The sequence below is a fragment of the Taeniopygia guttata genome, chromosome 2, assembly GCF_048771995.1.
Source record: "Taeniopygia guttata chromosome 2, bTaeGut7.mat, whole genome shotgun sequence".
In the NCBI taxonomy this organism is placed as follows: Eukaryota; Metazoa; Chordata; class Aves; order Passeriformes; family Estrildidae; genus Taeniopygia; species Taeniopygia guttata.
Genome location: NC_133026.1, coordinates 16,249,870 through 16,274,565, shown reverse-complemented (window position 1 = coordinate 16,274,565; position 24,696 = coordinate 16,249,870). Strand labels below are relative to the sequence as shown.

At 35.2% G+C, this 24,696-nt stretch overlaps 1 protein-coding gene across 1 annotated transcript in view; it reads right to left on the bottom strand.

Annotated features, from left to right (window-relative positions):
- ODAD2 (outer dynein arm docking complex subunit 2) overlaps window positions 1-24,696 on the bottom strand; it is a 74,435-nt gene that overhangs the window by 32,574 nt on the left and 17,165 nt on the right. Inside the window, exons 11-17 of the mRNA XM_072925411.1 lie at window positions 17,487-17,633; window positions 16,998-17,207; window positions 16,615-16,839; window positions 14,292-14,402; window positions 13,647-13,801; window positions 9,602-9,844; window positions 1,966-2,080 (exon numbers count right to left, since the gene is read on the bottom strand). Of these exons, the coding sequence (XP_072781512.1) occupies window positions 1,966-2,080; window positions 9,602-9,844; window positions 13,647-13,801; window positions 14,292-14,402; window positions 16,615-16,839; window positions 16,998-17,207; window positions 17,487-17,633 (1,206 nt within the window). The remainder of the gene's footprint in view (window positions 1-1,965; window positions 2,081-9,601; window positions 9,845-13,646; window positions 13,802-14,291; window positions 14,403-16,614; window positions 16,840-16,997; window positions 17,208-17,486; window positions 17,634-24,696) is intronic.

The following is a 24,696-nucleotide window of genomic DNA, read 5'->3' as shown; positions in this document are numbered from 1 at the left end:
TGGATGCTGCATTACATTGTTATAAAAATTTGTTTATGATTCTACTAACAAATTCAATTTCATCTGTGAACCTCCACAACACAGAAGAGAACCATTATAGCTTCTACAAAAGAACACAAAAAGAAAACAGACTCCATTCTCACAACTATTTGAAACACAGTTTGCAGTCCCAAGTACAGGCTTAGAAAAGCCAGAACACACATAACCCTTTGAAGTCATGTTCTTATTACTGCTTTTGAATCAAGCACTGCGTATAACCAAACTGCTTCTTTTAAGATCATGTAGATTGTTGAATAATATTAACTTTGAACAAAAAAAAAAAAAACAAATTCTCTTCAGATAGAAATAGTTTCTGCACTTCCTCAGTGTGGCTGTAGTTGCTGCTTTATACATATTTCTTTCTATTCAGCATCAGCGGAAAGGGTATTATTGGTAGGCTTGTTTCAGTGAGCCACTTGGCCTCAGTGTCACACAAAGAACTCTTTGTGGGATCACAGATTAGCATTAGGGCAGGCAGCCAAGAGAGATGAAAGGAGAATAGCTACACTAAGGGTGTACATAGCTTGCACTCATCAAACACCCCAGGGAAAAAAATGAAGAAAAAAAATCCATGTAATGCATAATTTCAGTAGTTGTCTTCTACTCCATTAGTTTCTGAAAAAGTGCTTTTAGTGGAAGTTCTAGCAATGTGCAGTTCTACTGCAGCACTTCAAGCTGCATAGTCTCACACACAGGAAGTATTACCTTAGCACTGAGATCAAGTAGTATTTTAACATTCAGTTATAGCAATATTGTTCAAGAGAGAGGCAGTTACATTTGTATCTTTATAGAGGAGAGATGTTTAGACTGCACCATTAGGCACCAAAAAACTTTACTGCACTAGAGTGTCCATTTAGAAAAAAAAGGATGAAAAGATAATTCAGAATAACCAGCATGTGTGAAAAATGACAAGCAAGCTTCTATTGTGGAAATTGGAAGAAATAAAAAATGCTTGAGTTATAAAAAACAACCCCAAATTTTCTCACTATATATCCATATGTCACTATATCTATATATCTGTATCATTGAATCATCTACATAAATTCATAGCAGCCATACAGAGCTCAATCCCAAACAGGAAACTGCCTGCAAAGGATGCCACAGATATCTTGCACTTTGAAGGAATTGCTATTCTTTATTCTTTTATGGTCAGGATTTCCAATTCTGTGTAGAAGAATATATATGTCTGGTATAGTAGAGAAAAGATGCAAATACTGCATTAAATATAGAGGTAAATCAGAAATGAAAGCTAGTAGTGTACAAAGATTAAGGTATAAAGTTAGTACTCTAGGAAACTTCTAATGGGAAAGAAAATCTTGCCCATTTATTTTATCATTTGCTAAGAATTCAGAGAGATGACTTGCAGTTTATCCTCACTATTTTATCTCTATTTGGAAACTGACATGAAATAAATGAATAGCTCCGTTTTCTGTACATAACTGACCACTATTCACAAATGACACTTTTTGTTGGCAGTCTGAGCAGAAAACCTGAAGATTACATTGGCATCAAGTCTAAAATATACTCTAAAACCAAATTATGGTCCCTTGAGAACACAGCTGAAGTAGACCACAGTGGAGAACAACTACAACTACCCATGCTATTCATAGCCTGTGAGTAGATTTCTGTTTTAAGCACTGTCAGATTTTCATCATGCTTTATTTGGGAACAGTAAGCTTAGGTGCTGATAAGTTACTAAAATATATTTGTAAATACAGACTACAATGTAAAGGCAAAACAGATTATATAATGGGTGCTAGATGGAAGACTAACCACTTTTGAAAAGTAAATACATATGATTTTTAAGCAGTTAACAAAATAAAATAAAGATAGTGTAAGTAGCAAACAGCAAAGTATTGCTGGAAATTATCCAAATATAAAAATTATATGAGTATATACATAACAAAACTGTTAACTATTTCTTACCTTAGCATTTTCAACACAAGGACAAAGAGCCCAAGCTGCACTTGCTTGAACATCTGGGTTAGGATTTTTCAACAATGACCATAGCAAGCGGACTCCATCTAGACTGTCAATTATCCTATTGCAGAAACAGATCAAAAAAGGGAACATTAATTATGGAGTATACAATATTGAATCTCAAATTATATCAGTTTGTTTGGAACACTGCTTTAAGAAACACTGGCATGATTCTGACATGCTGTTTTGCTTTACGCAAGTGCTTGTGTTTTATTGTCAGCTAATCACCATCAACATACTCAACAAACAGTGCCCATTATAACAGATGGGTGCCAATAACTGATGTAAAGACAGAATGTTTTCTAACTAAATCTCATTAATGTTGTTTGTTTTTTTCCAGGACTGTCATTCAGAGTGCTTATAGAAGATAAAGTAAGCTACACTATAACCAGAACTCATAAATGTGAAAACAAGCATGTGATTTTTAATGATCTACATGCAAAGTGAAATCTGAGTTTGAGCATACTGGCTTCTTTCACATAGTAACAAATACTTTCCAAAACAAATATTTATGCCCAAAACTATGCACTTAACTTTTTATTCAGTCTATGCTTAATGTATTTACCTTGCTCTATGACATATTTTTAAAAACTATGTTTCTAATCAAGCATTTGAAATTAAAATGCACTACAGAGCATCCTTTGTTGGACATGAATAACGTGTAACTTGTTTCCCATATGTTCCTTCCAAACAAGACCAACATTGAACATTATAACTATTAAAACATACTAAAATCAAAGTATCTTCATAACTAACTGAGAAATAATTTTATCATCAGAATCATCCTACACCCTCGGTGTTATGTTTACATATCGATCAGGCTTGGGGATCATAACTTCACATTAGGTTCCAGTGAATACCCTAAATGGAAAGGAAGGTCAAACAAAACTTAGTAGCCTTTACCAACATGCCTTTTTTCAAAAAACTGTGTTAAACTCAAAGCAGATGAGCTGAAGCTGAAGAAATACAAGCACACCTTCATTGTCTAACCTCAGATGTAAAAAATTCCATTGCATATCATGTGTTTCTATCTTTAATTGTAAATGCAAGAGAACTCAAAACACATTTTTAAGAGAGCTTAAAAACAGAAGATAAAGCATCTCATTTGTGTTCATTACATATGCTTTGCCAGGAAATTTTAAAACTAACTATAAAATGAACTTTGTATGTAATTCTGTCATCATTTGAAGCAGAAAAAATAAATAAGGACATGAAGTCTGCTAAAATAAACAAGGACTTTATTCATAACATTTTTATGCAAACTGTTTAAGCAACTATGTTTTTCAAAATAATACTTTTTGAACAAAGCTATGGTTAGGCTAAAAACCCTAAGTTTTTTAAGATCTGCCAGTTTCAGTATAGCTTATTTTACTCACTCAGCTCCAAATCAGTTGCAAGAAAATCATCAAAGGACAAATTCAGAAGTCTTAACACAACAAAATAAAACATTAGGAGTACAAACTACACAATTACAGATATATGTTGACATAGTAATGATGACTTAAGTAAAAACTTCAAAACAAACTTTTAAGTCCCTCCAAACCTCAAACACTTTTAAGCAACTTTAACATTACTCTTCTGTCATTTCAGAAAGTATAAGGAATTTTTTCCTATATTGCAATTAATTAAAAAGAACCCATGAATCTTTCCTCTAGTCAAGCAGAGTACTGATCATTTACCAACATGAGGCACTTCCTCCCAAGAGGGGCTAAATATAAATGACCCAGCTCCAACAAGCATATAAAAATCAAGAGATAGAAGTCAAACACTGAGCTCAGATTTTCCCGCCACACTTTGAAAAACAACCTCTAGGCTGATATATCTTTCCTTCCTATTTCTTTTAAAGTTTCCTTTTCTATTGGAAGTTTACTTTCATATTCTTTTCAGTTTTCTTGTCTTCAGTATTTCAAGGTAAACTAGCCTCTCTCTATCATTAATTTGCTGAGGAAGAGTTTTGCCTTCTGCTTAAAGACTGGAAAGACCAGTTGTCTTAGATCAACAGAACCCAGCTCGGACTATGTAAAGTATAGATCTCTGACTATTCAACATGTATAAAATTAAACTAGGAAACAGTAGAAACAAAACAATAAAGCCTCCAAATCACATTATTCATCACTGATTACTTGCAGTTAAAGTCGATTAATACAAATAAAAATACATTCCTCTAAATACAGGAATGATGCTCTTAAATTTTCACTCTGGAAGAATTGTAATTGTGTAATCACCATACAAGAACAAACCTTATTTTCATCTCCCTGAGAACACATATTTGCCAATCTAGAAAGCTGCTAAACTGCTAAAAAGTTCAATGTTTTTGTCTTCCTATGGTTTCACTACACAATCCAGCAGATGAAGAAAATGGGTGCTGAATGAGTGCATTTGCCTTTACAGCAAAGGGAACACTAAAATAAATGGTCCTGAAAAATGTTTCCTCTATAAAAGTGCTTAGACATTAACTTCCTTCCTATGTAAAAACTCCTTTTTGAAGCTGACAAAAAATATACATTCAGTTTTCTTTACAAAAACAATGAAAGGGAGAGGAAAATAGACCTGTAATGTTGAAAATGCCAGTTTTGATGGCATAATGCTAAACAATATTATGATTTGGTTTTTTATATAACTTTTGTATCTACTTTTCTTCCCACAATGTATTATAATATTATTAGCAGGATGAAGGGAAAAAGCTTCTTAACACAATAAATACAAGCAAATGTAACATAAAATTTACTTGTATTCATCCATAATTAGCATATTATTCATTTTGTGGCTTCAGTCACTTCAATAACTTATTTTACAATAATTTGTTGATATTCTGTTGATAAAATTAAACTACACTAAAATCTAGACCAAGAACCACTCATGGAACTGTTGAAAGACAGGTTTTTTAATAAAAATGAAAAACATTTTCTTTGAAAGTGAAATGGACTCTTATAAAATCTGTAATAAAACAATGTTTAGTTGATATAAAATCTTAATATTTAATACTTTAATAATCAAATATTAAATGCTTTATGGAATAGTTGATCTGCTTTTCTATGTATGTATGTTTCTATGTATGTATGTAATGTATTTAATGTACAGGACACTATTAATAGCCAAAATCTTAACAGGCATGAAACTCACAGTAGAAATGTAAACTCTATTATAAGCCACTTGGTCCTTCACTGTAATTACATAAATATACATGAATATGTGGAGTTCAAAATCAAGAGCCCAGGTTCTGAACTGTTGTGCCTGTATTCCTTAGTATAGCCAAGGCACCTCAACAATAGAACTGTTCCTCTTCTAATTCAAAGCTCTCTGTCACAGACTGATCTTGTTTGATCACTGATATAATTTAGAATAGATATGATTTAGAATTTTAATTTATAATAAAGTGATTATATAATACAGTGATTATATAATATAGTAATTATAATGATATAATTTAGAATATTATTCTGCTCCTCATAATAACCAAAAGATGTTGCAATGGCAGTTAGAACAGGCTGAAGAGGCACTCCTGTCATGTGCTCCTGTGCTGGCCAGACATGATCAGAAGAGAGATGAAGGGATATTTTCAGCTGGCATCACCACTCCTACCAAAGGCAGCTGCAAGGTGTAGGACCAAAACATCTTCCTGCTTCCAACACAGAATATATGTATGGTGTACAAAGAATAGGTTTTATAGGTAAATAATTTTAATGCAATCAAACCCATTCAGAGATTACTGCAATTTTTAGGTTACAGTGAATTGCTATTTGCTATTTGACCAGTGCAGATTGGTCAACTTAAGATAACTTTTTAATATTACTTTTGTTCTGTGTTCACAGGCAAAAGTTGCCTAATGAAGACTTTTCACATTATTTAAGTATCTCATTATCATTTCTATCATTGAACATTATGAGCAAGATGTGGCTTACAATTCTAGAAATTTACTTTGCTTTTTAAAATATATCTGAAATTAGCAAAACTGTTAATCTGAAATAGTACCTCTGTTTCAAGTTAAATTTAATATTGAGTATTTCCAGTAGAAATGTCAACATGAATTACTTAAACACACACGCGTACACACAGCCTAGACATCTGTTTGTCATATCTATCATCTTTCTCTGCTAAAATGTTACTTACCAGAACTTTGAGAATTTCAGTTTAATTGCCTGCCAATTTAGACCACAAATACAAATGTAAATAAACAAAGTTATACTGACTCTGAATTGTGCTCGCTGGTAAGATTACAGGGTTTAATTCTGTCAGAATGTAATCTCATCTTTTTTGAAACCACAATTTAGCATTTTTCTTAAAACTTTCACTGGTTGCTGCTGACTGCTTTGATAAATAGTATTATATACCAATGACTCAAACTCCATCTGCTTGGCTAAAATAATTGTACATTTTAGTTTATAAGATTCTAAGCCCTCAGTTTTGAATGCCAGCAATGCAGTCTATGGATTTTCAAATGGAAATGACAAATGAAAATCTCGTAGTTAAAGAATAATCACTAGTCCTTTGTTTTTAGTTAAAGTACGTAACATATAAAAAGTTCCTCAAAAAGGTAAATATACATCAAAAAATAAACAGCAACATCTCTGTCAGTGGTGGTACAGCAGACCATGTATGAAGAACAGATAAGTCAACTCATTTTTGGCTGTGAGAGAAGCTGACTGCTGTTTTTTACTTTAAATAGCTCAACAGAGTCAGTAAGAATCACGTAATTCCTTCAAGTTTCCGTGAAGTAAAGGCTTGGTGCAGAAAAGTAACACTAGTGTACCTTCCATCAGTAGTTGTAAGAACCATAGTGCCAACTAGGAAACATGGCAGAAATAAAATATGTAAAAGACATATAGAAGATGTAGATTCACCTCTGCCTATCTATTAGTCTCTATTTGTCAGAGTAAGCTTCTTCCATGGAACATAAGATAACTGCACAGTATTTCCCTCAGAACTTAACTGCACTGCTTCATAGAATATTCTCAGTTTTTTTCTAGTCCATAATGATGTCTTATTTCTTATATTAATCACAACCTCTTCCTTATATACCTGAATCATTTACAGAAATTAGGCGAGCTCCACTCTTGGTCTGTATGGTCTTCACATACCTACTTCTTCAAGGATAAACACATTCAAAGTAGAAGACTTGTAAACTGAATATTTAGTCTCTAAGGCACACTTTGTTAAACACACTTGCAGCTAATGAAATGTAAGAATATATCTGAAAATTCTCAACTCTTATGAGGGCTTAAATTTTTCTACATATGAAAGTCAATGATAGCAGAATCCAGCAGAATCCATCATAATTTTAAAAGTTCCTATAATGCCAAACAAAAAAAAAAAAATTACACTGTAAAGAGAGCCGGTCTGCACCACATGACAAAAAGCCCCAAAGCCTCAAGATCTGCCAGCCACATTTGACAGGAAAAAGGCAGTAGAGAAGAACTGATTACCTAGAACCTGCTAAACCATTCTGAGAAATAAGTGATTATGAAATAAGAATTGTAATAGAGATCCAGCTACATGATTCTGAAAGAGCATGAACACCTAAGCATCAACCTGCTGCAACAGAAAATTCTCATCAACTGTATATACTTACAGGCTACAAGTGGCTTTGCTTTGCTTCTTTCTAGAAGGTAATCTTGGCATATTTCCACACCCTTGTTAAGATGTGTCTTTTTTATTAAGAACTTCAGAAAATATTTACAGAAAGAGACTGGCCTCCACAGTAGTTTCTAACAAGGCTATTTATTGTTTTAGGCCCCAATTTTGTAAACAGAAAAGAGTCATGCTACAGACTCTGTACGTGTGCGTATTTCATGTCTTTGGTGACTTGTTCTCCCCCAAAAGGAGAGCACTTTTGGACGAGGAGATACAATTCCAACTTCTGCTGTACTGGTATGAGAGGAGGAGAAGGGAGAGGAAAGGACATACTTTTTTTTCTTTTTATGGATTTTTTTTTTGAGAGAGAGGTGGGGATCAGTGGTGGGAGGAGAGGCTGCTTGTAAGTGGCCTGTGAGAGGCAGAGCACTCAATCAAGGAAATAATTTAGAAATATGAGCAGTTACACTGCTGTCAATGTTTTAACTAAGCATTATTTTTTTAAATTTCACTGAATTTATTCATACTTGGATGAATAAATTTGCTTTGGTGAAAATATAGTAGCATTATCTCTTCTAGTACTACAAGGATAGCTAGCACAATACATCAGGTACATGGCACAGTCGTGCTAATAATTTTTGTGTAACTTTTTTGTAGTATCAAAAAGTATAGTCACACTTATTTAAGACCTCACTTAGTTGCTAATGCTTTGAAATACTTTTAGAAACACTTCTAAAGTTGAGAACTTCAACATAAAAAACCAAATTCAATATTTGATTCCTTTGTTCACTCTTTACAAACTCTGTAATACAGTTTTTGTCCCAAACCTGTACTTTCTCCTTCTCAAAGACAAGACAGATTTTGTTGTATCACAATTTTCAGCAGCAACTTGCATATTTTTTATGCTTATACTGAACACATTCCAGTATGAAGCTGTCCATACTGGATACTACAAGTGACAGTTCTGAGTACTGGAGTATGTCTGAGGTTTTATAAATATCAGTTTATGATTATTGGCATTTAAGTTTCTCAGTATTTGCAATGCTAATTCTCTTACGTTAATATATTATGATAAAGGCTGTTTTTTAGTGAGAAATGTCATTAAAATGATTTCATTTATTTATACTTTGATGCTACATGGCTAACTGCTCATACAACCCATGTTTACGGTTGTGTACCATCCAGCCTTTTGCCACTGGGTGACAGCCAAAGCATGAAAACAAAAGCCTTATTCAGGAAAAGAATTCCCTGCACTGCTATATGAATATCAAGTGAATTATGCAAATCAGAACAGGAGGACCTTAATAAAACTCTCTTTCTGACCTCCTTTATGTATAAGGAAATATGCTGAGAATCTTGAAGTAAATAACCTTGTAAGAAAACAGTAAGCGCAGTAAATGCCGACCTCAACATTTAACTGAAACACTTCATCATAAAACTCAATGATCTTTGTAATTTGTACAAATCTACATCACAAAATTAAAGACTGTCTTTTCTTTTGATTTTGCAAAGGAATAAGAGGGGAGAAAAGGGTTCAAAATTGTCTGAGTTCACAAAAGGAATGATGGAGAGGGACAACAGAGATATACAATACAAGTAATTACTACCAAAAAATTAAATTTATTTTCATGACAGTAAGAGTGCACGTTTCCTTTTAGAATAAAAATAGCCTAGATTAGAGAAAGTTAATGACTTAAGAACAGAAGCAAAAAGAGAGAGGACAAAACATGGACCTATCATGCAGCAGTTTAAAATGGTGGTTTGTAACTTTGAATTTCAATTTACTAAAGGTTTATTTGATTTTTCTCAAAATGCAAAAGATTTACATTCTATGTATTTCCTTAATTTTTTTATCTATAGCAAATTTACAGTAGGATTAAGTAACCCACAGAGTTCTGTAAAAAACAAGAAGCAAAAAATACTTTAAATCAGATTAGAACTGACTATATTTGCACCAGAATAACTGAAATGTTTTTCAATATTTAAAATGCTGTGAATATTAATAACTTACAACATATTTTCAGGGTCCATTGCACAACCTCCCACTGCTTTGTTGACATTCACAAGCAGGGCCTGATTAGTTGCAGTCAGTAACTCCACTATAGGTGCAATTCCACCACATCTGCGGATGGTGCCTCGACTTTCTTCCTCTTGGCAGCATTCTCCCAGTGCTCCAATGACATTTATAAGGACCTCTTCAGGCTGATTAGTAAGCAGTGTTACCAAAGTTTCTACGGTTTTATATTCCTGAAATCTAAAAAACAGCAATAAATCCAAATTTATTTTCAGTATAAATAAATAAAATAAATCTATTTTCAGTATGGTATTTTGAGTATGTTACCAATATAAGCTTAATTTTATAATTAAAGTATTATTATAATTGAAGTAAAAGTTTTAATTTCTGTATGTAAATAATCTTGCTGAAGAAATCCCAATACAGGTAAGCCATTCTAATCAATTATTCTAAGTGTGACGCATAGCCTATTTCTTACTCTACCTTTCTAACTACATTTCTACAATTTAGCTAAGAACCTCCTGAGAAGTTGAAGGTTTTATTTAAACTTGACATGCAGATGCAACACCTACAAACAGTTGAAAACAAACCAGAAGACTGGCAACTAATGTGCTATCCTTACTTCCAGCACTTTTCCCTGCTATGTTAACAATAGCTAGAGTAGTATTGTACCAGACCCTCCTCCACCTCTCTGAACCAAAGGATGGCCCTTACTTTTCACTACATATGAACCTTTAGAGAGTTTACCCTAAGCAGTTCTATGTTTAGTTCAGGCCTAATATTTTGTTGAGGTCAGAACCACAGTTCTGCACTTCCTGAGGTCAGAACCATAGTTCTAATACATTTCCATAGCACAATGTTAGATTCCAACTTGTAATTAAGAAGTAAGTTAACAGAAATTTGACTTGACTTAGTAGTTTCCCCATTCTTTGTAGAAACTTTGATACTGAGAATAAAAATAGGTTTTTTTAAATGTTGACAGTCCTATCCTACAAAGAGCTGTGTGCTAAACCTCAAAAATTTGTCTTTCAGAACAGGATTGTTTCCTTGGTGCTGGAATAATTTCCTTAGTTTTTTTTTTAATCATGTTCAAAACTTAGATTCTTAACACTTAACAAATATTGCATCTTCCTTTTATATATTTTCTGATACACCCTGATGGTTCCATGTGGTATATCAAGCTAGATCTAACCTGCATACAATCTAATTATCAGAGAAAATGTCTCTGAGGGTACTGATTTCTCATTTGTGCTTTTCCTCCCAGCCCCTAGCTTCTGGGAATGTCTACTTGAGCTACAAATACTATTTTCCAGGAATCAGTTGCTCATGTGGCTTTTCTTTTATACAAAAAATATTAGTATTTCTGAGATTTTTATGGCAGAACTATATGTTTCAATAAAATTAATCTTTCCAAGATGGATTATCAGCATAATAATTAAAGTAACTGAGAAACGAGAAACTTTTGTTTTTCGTCATCCAAACATTTGCTTAAAGAGAAATTTTCCTTTCCTTGTTCACTGCAATTTGGAAATATCCCTACAATTCCTTTTTTCAAGAGTAAACATCAACAGAATGAAAAAAAGAGCAATAAAGTAAGCAAATACTTTTAAAAAACAACAAAACAAAACTGATTTTTGCTGGCATTTCATGCTCCACAGATGGAACGATGTGAGCTGGCTCTGCAGCAGGCAGGCTGCTCTCAGACAGAGCTGTTGGCTCGGGCCATCTCGTGTCCAGGAGCAGTGGGGCCGCTCCCACGCCAGCTGCACCTGGAGCTGCACAGGCACGGGCAAGGGCACGGGCACAGGCACAGGCAGGGGCATGGATACAGGCACAGGCACGGGTATGGACACGGGCATGGGCACGAGCACAGGCACAGGTATAGGCACAGGCACGGGCACAGACATGGGCACAGGTATAAGCACAGGCACAGGCAGGGGCATGGATACAAGCACAGGCACAGGCACGGGTACGGACACGGGCATGGGCACAGGCATGGGCACAGGCATGTATAGAGGCACAGGCACGGGCACAGGCACGGCACAGTCATGGGCACGGCACAGGCACAGGCACAGGTATAAGCACAGGTATAGGCACGGGCACAGGTACAGATACAGGCACAGGCACGGGCACAGACACAGGCACAGGCATAGGCACAGGCACGGGCACAGACACAGGCACGGGCATAGGCACAGGCACGGGCACCTGCCCCGGCTCACGGCTGAGTCAGCACAACGTCTCAGCAGTGACCTCCAGGTACAGTAAATACTCTGGAGCACTTCAGAGATAATTAAGTGCCCCTGCAGGAGCCAGCAGGGTTTGTTCAATATAGCTTCATGCCAGACTCAGGCTCATCCCTCAAGATCTGCTTAGGTGTTTTCATATTATCCTCACTCCCTTTTCTCTAGGGCCCTCCTGTCTTGAGTTTGGACAGGGTTTACTGCTTCAGACTCGGCACTATGTAACACGTGAATTTGGCTGGAGCTGCGCCGGGCTAGTAACCTTTGTGGAGCATCAAGCACTTGCCAAAGATATGTGAGTAGCCCAACAAAAATCTGTTTGCAGTTGGACAGAGTTATTGGCTACAGCTATACTAATAAATAAAACAGGCTAGGACTCATTCTCTAGCCCTGAGGACAAGAAGCACAACATAGCATCCATATGGCTAAAATCTCTTATCCTCACAATGCAGGGTGGCCTCACCTATTCTGCCTAATGGGAACAATCTGTTGCCTGCACTGTTCCCAAGGAGTGTCTGGGCATTGTCTGGGAGAGCATTTGCTGGCAAACTGTGTAAAGGACTGTGCTGGCAGTTAAACAGTATGGATAATCCGAACATAGAGCCTGAAACCTCAAAGGTTTGGCCCTGTTTAGTTTACTAGTACAGAGAGAGTCATTCAGTCTGTCTCATCACTGACTGATCCAAAATCAGGATACCTCCACACAAACCCAAAGTCCATAGAAAAGGATACGTCCATACGAAAAGTTAGGTTACTCCGCACTTAAGAATGCAAAAAATGCAGTAGGACAGCAGTAGAGGACATAAAGACCATAGGTCTGTATACCGACAGTTTGGGAACTCACTTAGAACAGTAAAAAGCCAGAATGTAAAACCTGGAAATCTTGCTAATTTTTACCCAGTCTTTATCTATCATATGTGCTTATCCAGCAAGGTACACTAAATTAGGGCAGCAGGAAGATGTTACCTCTTACTAATACTCTTTCTAACCTTTCCACATGCTCTACATACAGAGCAGCATAATTTCAGCAGGAAACCTAGCACATATGTAGGGAAGCCAGCTTCCTTTTTTTAGGTAAAGCGCATTAATTTGTTACATTAATTTTAGATGAGAGGGTAAAGTGTTCTCAAACATTAAGCTGCTCCATGGAAGGGGGAAAGCGACAACTCCTACTGTCACATTCTCAGAACCTTGGTACTGAGAGGTTGCCAGTACCCACAGTAGAAGTCTCATCAGTTAATTCCACTCATTTAAAAGCTGAGTCTCCAGACTAAGCTACTTTTCTGAGCCCCTTCTGTACTCAAAAAGAGAGGCAATATGCTAATTATCCTAGACTCTAGTATATTTCTAATATGTATTAGATATCTACCCTACAATAAGATGATTTGGTCTCTGTCTCTCTTGATGTAAGACATTAAAGTTAAGTGTACTAAGTGCTCTCTCTACCATGCAGCAGTGATTCTGGCTTGTAAGCTACAGACAGGAGGGGGGATATCAGATATGGCCGTGTGTCAACTGTTTACTATGTGCTAGTACACCTCCTGACTCAGAGTTCTATAGCTTAATTAGAGGCACCACTTGTCTCCATTGACTGTTAAGACTCTAGGAACTTAACACTGTTTCCACTCTGCCCTGATGAGGTCAGGTGGCAATTTTTAAGTACTATAAAACCTAAGTTGAAAGTGCAGCTGATTACAAAAACTGATTTTGAAGAATTATGACACAACAGTTCTGAACACAACACAGGCCCATAAAATCAAAACATGATAATAAAAGAAATGCTTGTAAAATTAAATTGTTACTTTAACACATTTTCTCTACTGATTGCACATTTCCAGATTGCTCCTGTCACAGCTGCCAAAAGTTGTTTGTTTTCACTGTTATCAAGTAGAACAGACAGTGGTTGTAGACCTTCATGTTTTCTAACCAGGTCACGTATTTCTTCATCTTCTGCACACTATAAAAAATATACATATTAAACACAAATATTATGTAAAAGTATATAAGATTATGTCTTCAAAAGCTAGCTGTATTACATTGTAACTAGTAAAGCTAATAGAGAAGAAAACATAAATGTGGTATTCAAGTATCTGAATATGCAAACAACTCACTGAGAGAGTGACAGTAAACTGCTCCTGTATATGCAGCAGTGCTTATACTGTCACATTGTCCACTTTAGGAACAAACAAACAAAAAAATCAAAGCAACTCTATGCACAGTATGCCTCACCACTCTCCACTGGTTACCTGTGCAACTTAATGCTTGTACACAAGAAGAGCAAGCAGGAACCTAATTATAATATTAAATATGGAGCTAAAATAGTCACAACATTTCTATAAGTTTTTACACATTAAAGAAATAGTGAAATTAAGAAAATTTAAAACTGACAATGACATGAAAACAAAGGGCTAATCCTGGTTCTGATCTACTGATTATAATAAAATTACCTTAAATATGGCGCTTGCACAAAGCATCTGGAGCTCTTCGTGTTCACTACTCAGATTTTTCACTAGGTTCTCAATCATGCCTTCTGTTCTTATTGCAAGTCTGTAACTTGGCTAAAAAGATAAACTGCATATTTTATATCCTGCATATTAACAGTTAATAGGTCACAATAATAATACAATGCTACAATTACATGGTTTGATATTGAGAAAGCTTGTACTTTATGTAAACACAAGTCATTATTGCCTTGAAAATAATACTGATGATCTCAGAGGTGAACAAATACAGACATTCTCTGCAGTGCTCTTCAAATCACCTGTAAAATGAGGTACTGCACTGCCTATCCTGTAACCACTTGGCTTATGAAGAATGCAGAATATTCTGAAAGTTGTCCAGACTCCCTGCTCAGACCCAAGAAAGCAAAAGATGTTTCAGAATGGGATCAAGAAGTACCCACTCACTTCATTGAGAACCAGCAGCCGAAACAACAGATCTATTCCTAAAAAAAGGTTAGAAAAACATGTTCTTAGAATTAACATTTTTTAGTGATATTGTCATCCAAATTTTAACCCACAGGCATTGTAACGGGATAATTTTTTAAGTGGGGGAAACATCTGTGTAAGAAATGCATTTAATGTTCCTTCCAAATTAGGCCATACAAGAAACCCTCAAAAATGACACCTTCTCAATACATACTTACTGAACCTAAAACCTGCCAGGTTTGTGTCTCATGGAACATTAATTTGTGTAATTCAAGAAGCTAATTTTTAATAGACAAAGTGTTTAATGATGTAAAATCTCTTTAAAAATCATGGGGTTTGTGCCTCAAATTCACCAAGACAAATTGTGTGTGATTTTTTTCTCTGAAATGCAATACCTCAAGTTCAAATGAAGATACAGAATCATAAACAAATAGAATCATCTAGGTTGGAAAAGACCTTTTAAATCATTGAGTCCAACCATTATCCCAGCACTGGCAAGTCCACCACTAAACTACTTTCCTTAAGTGCCACATCTGCACATCTCTTAAGTAACTCCAGGGATGGTGACTCAACCATTCCCTGGGCAGTCTGTTCCAGTGCTTGACAACTGTTTTGGTGAAGAAATTTTTTCCTAATATTCAATCTAAACCTCCTCTGATTCAACCTGAGGCAATTTCCTCAGATCCTATTGCTTGTTACCTGGGAGAAGAGAACAACCCCACCTGGCTCCAACTTTCAGGTAGCTGGAGCAAGTGGTCAGGTCCCCTCTGAGCCCCCTCTCCAGGCTGAACTCCCCCATCTGCTCCTCAGCAGCCTTGTGCTCCTTCCCCAGGTCCACTGCCCTTCTCTGGACACACTTCAGCACCTCAATGTCCTTCCTCAACTGAGGGGCCAAGAACTGAACACAGGATTTGTGCAGTGCCTAGCACAGGATGTTCACTGCCCTGGTCCTGCTGGCCACACTATTACTGATACAGGCCAGGATGCCTTTGCCTTCTTGGCCACCTGGGCACATGCTGGCTCATGTTCAGCCCTCCAGGCCTTGTCCTACCATGCAGTTTCCCAGCCACTCCTTCCCCAGCCAGCAGCACTGCAGGGGTTGCTGTGACCCAAGTGCAGGACCTGTCACTTGGCCTTGTTGAACCTCGTACCACTGGCCTTGGCACACGGATCCAGCCTGTCCAGACCCCTCTGCAGAGCCTTCCTGCCCACCAGCAGATTGACACTCCTACCCTTGGTGTGTCTGCAAACACTGAGCGTGTTGAGGGTGCCCACAATCCCCTCAAGCAGGTCATTCATAAAGATATTAAACAGATCTGTCAGAACTGTCCCACTAGTGCAATCCCTTACATGGCCATGGTAAAAAATAGTTGTACTCAAATTTAAAAACTGAATATACTCAAAGTCGCAAAATGTTCCACAGAAATCTGTGGGAAAATCACATATATTCCTTTCTTCTATTTGCAATGGATCAGACCTGATACACAAGGACACTGTAAACCATTCTGCCCTGGATCTGCACTGCCTTGGATCTTCTTGGCCACACCTGCAGGTTAGTTTTGTAAATTTAAATGCATTGTGTAACCAGAACACAGCACCATAGGTTGCCAAATCTGCAAAGTATGATGAAAAAAATAAGGAAAAAAAGAAAGTGATTAAGGCTTTAATTTCACATTTTTTCTTTCATATATTACTCCTAGCCTTTTAAATAAAAAATATGTGGTTTTTACTTCAATCCAAGTTGTGACCTTCTCAAAACCTGATTTAAGTGACTGTAGAATGTCCTTTTAGTGGCAAATTTCTTTAATGCTTAAAAATAACTTAGCTATATGTGTTTACTCACCTCTGAGGCACATTCTTGTAGTGTCCCCACTATTGGGATTAAGATGTTTGTGTGTGAGCACTTGAGCCATCTAGCTAGTAATGGAATGCCACCGGCTTTACGGATTGCTTTCTTGTTTTTGGTGCTTTTGCTGCAGCTCCAGAGTGCCAAAGCTGCACAGCGTGCTGTTTCACTGTCTTTGGCTTGGTATGAGGATCCCACTGAAATAGATTCCAACAGCTCAACCTAAAAAAAAATACCAATTTCTTAATATCTACAGGAAACTTTGATATCATGCTGCTTTCTAATTATGGTTAACACTACCATTGATCATGTTTACAGCATACATTTTTTTTGACAAAAATACACATATGACAAGGGTACAAATTTTAATGTCTGCTTACCAGTCTCTTGATTCCTCCATGTTGCCTTACTGTCTTTCGTGCTCGTTTAAATCTAGCAACATTGGCAATTGTTTCAGCTGCTAAACATTTCAGATTGGTATCTGGAGAGTCCAATATTTTCACCATGATCTCTAAGCCTCCAAAATCTGCAATTGCATGTCTGATCAATACATTTTGACTAATTTCCTTCAGGATTTTTAATGAACCAGTCTAAATAATGGGAAACGACAGAAGTTAAACATTATTTAGATATACAAAAACATTAAAATTATTTAAAATTATGGGTTATTTATTTTTTTTATATTCAATCAGGAGAAAAGAAGGAATCTGAAAGTAAAAGACATAGATGTCTTTCTAATAAAATCTGAAGAAAACAAGAAAATACAGAAATGAGAAATCAATTTTCTTTAAACTCTGTAACTCTGAAACTCGAAAACATATTCTAATAAAAAAGGCATATTCATTGCTCTATTTGACAAAGCTCATTACCTGACATTTAATTTCTTCCGTATCAAGTAAATTAATTAACACTTCAAGACATCCAGTGTCTTTGATGGCCAGCTGACACGTTTCTTCAGACAGATTGAAATCCCTCATTGAACACAGTGCAATTACAGTAGCTGTTGGATCACCTCCCTAAATTAAAGTAAATAATTAACAAATATGTAAAGTGCACTAAATATAAAACTCAATCACTTCTAATCATGCTAGTAAAACTACTACTAAAGAAGAAACATATTAGACTACTTTGACTCTATAGTGTTCAATAACACAAACACAGTAAGAAATTGAATTATTGATAGTCTAAATGGCATAAAGATTCAAATGAGTGAATAGCTCAAGTGGAAAATTACTAACATGGCTTGCTGTGAGTAGACCATATTGAATGTTTCTTTAAACATTCAAGCTCTATTGGATAAGATAAGCTAAGATCTATTTCAGTCCCTGCAACTAGACTTAAAGAAAAAAAAATCAAAGAACACAACACAGAATGTTATGCCATATGACAGTGGATTCTTTTAAACCTATAATATAGGTTTACTGCCAATCAGGGATGAACCAACCTGCATGGAAATTAGGAGAGATGAGCTGTAGCTGCAACAGAAGCTGGAGTGAACATTGCCAGCTGGTACTAATGTGGGAGTTACAACTTAGAGTACCTAGTAAATCAAACTACAGCATCCACCTCCTGCATTCCAGGGCAGCTTTGGCTCCCATCCTGATCTGAGCTGTGCTGCCCAAGCCCATCTCTTTTAAATGCAAGTTTTGAATCTGTAAAGGATTTTTGGTCAACCCTTCCCAGAGGAAAGTGTTCTGCTGAATTGTGGACATCATAATGAAACACATTTCTTAAATGTAAACAGAAACAGTATGACAGACACAGTACAAAAGAAAATTTAAATTTAACATGCTCTTCAAATTTTTATAAATGTAGTAAAGAATCACAAGTGAGAAAATACATCCAAAAAGAATGCGAGAGAACTACTTCATAAAGTTTCAGACCAGTAGTTTACATCAGACAAAACACTTCTGCTACTAGTGAAGTATATATTCATAGTGCTTCATAATTTTACCTACATTTCTTTTAACAACAGATACCGCAAAATTTCCCCACAAAAGTGGTTAAATGTAAAGGTAGTTTTTAAACATGTGTAACAAAGTATACTAGAGGAAGATGCCCCCAATTTTTTAAAATTGTATTTTTAAATCATATTTATAATCTTGACTTCAGCAGAATGAAATATGTCTTGCTTTAATAACATACTTTCATCTACTTTGAAAAAATGCCCTAGAGTTTAAAATAATGTAACAACTTCTCAATGTTTTCCTAGAGAAATCAGTTTATCCACACTTATAAAATTCTTAATTATTTTCTAAAAAATCCATACAATATGATTACAAAACTACAGATAATATTCTGCACCTCAAAAAACCTAACCTTTTATGAAATCTGTGGCTTTTTAACAGATTAGATTTTGATATTTACTTTGCTTTGTCTGATAAAAAAATTGCAACAGGCGTTTTAAAAGAAAATTTGTCTTTTTATTATTTTACATAACTGTAAGAAGTATATTGCAAACCTGAAAAGTGATGCCTCTCCTTCTGAGGACTGCTTCTCCTACAGTGAAACTGCATTTATACATACCATAGTAGTCTATGATTCCCTTACCTTACATGTATAATGGCTGGCATATGACACTGAATATAGACCAAGTTTTTTTAAAATAAACAACTTTTAATTTTATTATACTGAATAAAAAATACAACTGTGTATAAATATAAATATATGCATTTTATTTTTTCAGCTCTAAAAATGAACACACCACTTTAAGTGTTTTAATGTAAAACCACAATAAAATATTTTTCATATGTGCTGAAGCATCAGTTCTACAAAATAACAAATACTGCTGATGGTTTCAACAATTATTTTTTGTTTCTTGAAGTTATTATTACAGTAAGTCTTGTAGTAGTTACAGCATAGATTTTAACATGCATGGAAATAGTTACCTCTCCATTAAGTTGACATAAAATCTGCATCATGTTGTTATACCATTTGAAATCTGATATGTTGGAAGCAAAATAGATTCTACTGGCAGATCAACAGTCAATTTTAAGGCTTAAAATTAAACACAGACTTATTTAAAAATGTGCCTTTCTTCCTATATATTGGTATAACATATATCCATGAAAATAAACCAGTATCACTGTTACACTATCAGTAAAATATCTTTTTGCACTGAATGTGTAATGTCTCTGTTACTACTCAAGCTCACAAGTGAGAACAACTGAGAATTACAGAACTACTGAAAAGATTAAAAAAGAATGAAAATAAAAGAAAAACACAGGCAAATACAGATACAACCCAAAGTACAGTTACCAAGGAACACACAAGTTCAAACCATTATTTTGTTTGACCTCTGTATAATCAAGAGGAAAAACCCTGTTAGTCAATGGCAACCTTTCAACAAATGGAACCGAGAAAGCAAAAGCATTAATGGGTCTTTTTATGCATTAACCTTTACTATATTCTGCTAATGGTTACTTAATGTCTCTGACAGCATAGTGAACACTCTGGCTATGCTAAGGACATAACTAGTCAGTAAGAACTGAGATAACAGATGTTTTTACACTAGATGAGCTCAATGGACTCTGCCCTGTGGTACTGAGAGAACTGGCTGATGCCATGATTACTTTGCAGCATTGTAGGAAGAAATCTGTTGTTAGCAATGGAACACAACACTGATATTATCTATCAACATCACAGCGTGGCCAAACAAAAAAAAGCAAACTTTACAGAGAAACTTGTAACCAGATTTGTAACTTGTAAGATACAAGAAATCCTCTTTCTTTGGTTTGGCACTGCTCAAATTTAAGTGCTGCATTCATTCTAGGTATTCTAGTTCAAAAAAGATACTGGAAAAGTTGATAAAGACCAGAGGATGTCAAAATCTCAAAATTATGATCTCCACAGAAAAAAACTGAAGGAACTGGAACTGTTTAGTCTGAAGAAGACAATAGGAAGGTAGTTTAAAGAACACCTTCAATGCCAATCATCTGCTCTCCAGGCCCAGACAAGAAATAATGGGGTTTAACAGCATCAGGATTGATCTACCCATCAGGGTTGACCTATGCTTGATAAAAAAAAAAAAAAAAAAAAAAAAAAAAAGACTCAACAAAACCAATTTTAATAGTAAGAATATTTGATTTCTTGAATACATTGCTTACAGCAGTCATGAAATCTCCATGACAGGAAAGACAAGGCAGAGAAGTATTTGTCCAGAAGACACACAAAGATTGGTGCTGTTTTGGAGGCAAGCAGATGGAGCCAATGACTTCCTACATTCTGCTCTAGTCCTATTTCTGTTATTTGCTACCTTGAAATTTAATAAATAATAAATGGTTTTTGATATTTACTTATTTTCTTTAAAAAAAAAATTAACCCATAATAGATAATATTATCTTAGATATAGATAATAAAATATACAGGCTTAAGTTTCAATAGCACATGTCCAATCCCAATTAAACCATTCCAAAGCTTTCATTTTTGAACTGATTATGTCAGTTCAGCAGGCTAGGAAAGAAAGATACAAAATTTACTCTGGAGTCAACCCTTTCAACTGAAACCTAAAGGCATTATAGGAGTACAAGTAATAAAAGGATGAATAGGATTATAAAGAATATTATTCCAAATGTGTTGCCCAATTTGTAGCAAAACATAAATATGTGAATGGAAATACAAAAACATTACAATCAAGTTATACTGCAGTTTCCCAAGAGAAAGCAAAATTAAGTAAAATGAAAATTGTACAGTTTTTGGCACACAAATATCTCCACAAATGCATTCTATGTGAACGGTGGTTTATTAATTTATTTAATTTGGTTTAGGATTTAGAGTAAACCTGACTGAATGCTACTAGAAAATGAAATATTGTTTTACTCTGCATGGCAATGTCAAAGATGGGTTTTTTTACTGTTTAGACCAATAGCTGAAATTAATTTTGCCAGGGTAAAAGTGTATTTTCTCTATTGCATTAAGTAAATCCTGGATAGGTAGTTAACTGTGCATGTTTGTGATAACAAGCCTATGGCTGAGTAACAGGAAAAAAAAATTGCTCTTTGTGGGCAGTTTTGTCATTCTTCTGTATAATACTCCAGTTTTGATTATGAATATATATAATCTGAATGGAAATTACAATATACTTGACAAAATTAAGACCAAACATACCCAGTCAATATATTTTTAAAATATACTGAACAAACAAAATTGCATAATGTGATAGCCCAAAAATAGTCAGTCAAATTACTGTTATACCAGACTTTTAAAATTAAAATTAATTTATGGAACAAAAACATTCATAGAAAAAAAACATTGCTTAATTGGAATCCCAACCCAAAGCAATATTGTCATTTTCATAAAACAAGAAATCCAAAACAAACAGTTAAGTATGAAACAGAGTTCTCAGTTTAAAAGTTCGTGACTTTATTTTCTATTGAACTTTACCCTCTTAAAGCACAGAGAAAATTTTGTAATTTTCTGCTAGAAAATACTTTAACATCTAAATAAATTTTGATAAAGCATAATGAAAGAAGTATAAAATACATAATATGCTTGAGCAAGGCAATTTTTCTATGCTAGTGAATCTCTAAACATGCTGAGTTTTGTCATGGTTTAAATACTAGTTCCAATTTTTCATCTTAGTTTATAAAACATACAAGCTGCAACTTGTTAAGACATGGGTTATGGACAAGTATAACTGAGTTATGGAATAACTCCCTGACCCACTTCCTGAATCTTCTGGCATTCTTTAGCTCCAGCCTGGCAGTATGTAAACCTTACAGATTAATATAAGTAAAGCCAGTGGAAAATCACAGGCATCACAACATTTCAAAACATTCACACTGGGCTACAACAATGCACAGAAGCTGCACTGTTTTAGCTGCAGATTAATACCTTGACCCTGACCCTACACAGTGGCAGAAGCCACATATATGTCATGACCCAAATACAGTGAGTTTAAATTGTCATATTTTATGAAATTGAAAATAAATGAGTTTCCAAACAAAATAATGTCTATTATTTTCTGCATGAACCAGGAGGTTTTGTTAGGCAAGTATTGATTCCCTCTTGGACGTGTATCCATTCTGTTAGCTTTCCTCTTCTGATTCACAGAAATTGGATTCTGCTACAGAGAGGCAAGAGTCTAACAGTTCATGTGCAAACACATGAACTTTTACTTCCTTGGACTGGGAATAACAGAATATTTTCCTAGTAACTTCTTAAACCTCAAACTTGGAAAGAAGTGAAATGGTGACCCCAAAACCACAGAAAACCTGGCCAAGATAATATATAGTATCTTAACAGTGCAAGTTTATCTTCTACTCCATTGTGAAATTTTCAGTTTAGGAATGTATTTCTTCCCCAGATGCATCTCGACAATTTTGTAAGGAAAATTTCTGAGGAAAATAAAGCATATATGTGTTTTAAAAGAACATGTAGAAATTAGAAACAAATAGGATTGAATGAGAAAGGGAAAATGGTCTAGGATTAAATTAAAAAAAAAAAACAAAAAACCCTACACAAACAGCACTAGTGTTAACAGCAATATAACATTGTAAACCCGGACTGGAGACTTGGAGATGGGGCATTTACTATCCATAACACAGATGGGCTACTGATCTTGTCTGGCAGCGTCAGACCTGCCTAAGCAATTCTGACCTTGCCTAGTACTTGGCTCAGAAAGAGGATAAAAGCCTTAATGCTATTACAGCCATTTTAATTTTAGGTATCCAACTAATTTAGGAAACCAGTGGATGTGAATCTGAAAAGTTAATGAGGTTGAACTAGGAAGGACTGTTGCCTCTGCAGACTGCTGGAAAGCCTGCATACTGTTGAAGATTCATAAGCACTGAACAGACAGAAGAGGCAGTGTCATTTGAAACTAGCCAAAAAAAATTTTGCAAGGAAAACAAAATTATAGCAATAGTTTATGAAAAACTAAGAGACAGGTGTTCTCTGGAGAAATAAAACAAACTTAGAAACGAGGCTTAGTGAGAGCATAGGAAAAACAAATATGGGTGAAGACATGGCTGAAGTACAGGCATGCTTCTGGAATAACAGTGTGTAGAGTGAACTGTGATTCAGTTGAGCCTAGAGCAACGTGGAACACCTAAAAACAACACAGAATGTTCTTCTCACTACTTAAAACTCTTGCTACCTTTCAGACACAATCACATTCTAATTATTTAGGAAACATAACAATTTGATTATCTACTTCATGAATGTAAAACCTGAAGTCAGATTGAGACAATTCTGGTAATTTACTACTGTTTTAGAGGTACTACAGTTATGGTGTCAAAGCCATAGCTCATTAATTTCATTACCTGCTTTCATCATAGAATACAACCCTGCAGAAAGAGGAAAATCACACTTAAGTTATTTTACATTCTTTTCCTCAGTCCTTTATTTCTACCATTTCTTCTTTCCCTACTTTTACTGAATTTTGTTTACTTTTTTTTTTCCTTTTTTTTCTAGATTGTCTTTCATCTCATCAGCTATGAAACTCTAAGGAATGTGTGACCCTGTGAACATTAATTAAACCTTCACTACATAGAAATTCATCAGAGTTGGTATTGGTGTTAATAGCCAAAATTCAACCGGTTGTTATGAATTTTATATGTCTCTTGGGATGAAGAATGGTTGTATGGTATTTTGAATAGGGAGCTATTCCAGTGCTTCAAAGTTGCCAATTATAATAATAATTTGAGAGTTCACCATTTGCCAAATATTTTCTACCTAGTAAAGTTATCATAAAAATATTTCTTTTTCATGATCAGCACTATCTAGGTTGTTAGAAAATACATATCTTAACTATAAATTGAATTTTTCACATATTTTTATTTCATTTTTTTCCCCAGTAATCACATTCTTTACTGAATTTTAAGATAAAATCTTGGCTAATACTGGAAGATGTGAGCAAGAGATGTTCATGAACAGTGGAGAAGAGAGTGATATGAAGGCTGACAGGTGAGCCAAACATGTGCCATGAAACACTAGCAGGTGGCACATGATTATACATTACATACAGTTGCCATCTTCTGAAAAATAACAGTCTTAGCCAAACTAAAGCGAAGTTTATTTTTCATTTTTACTTTTCCATCCAGTTGAAAACCTCCTTCAGATTACCCCACCATATTCTTT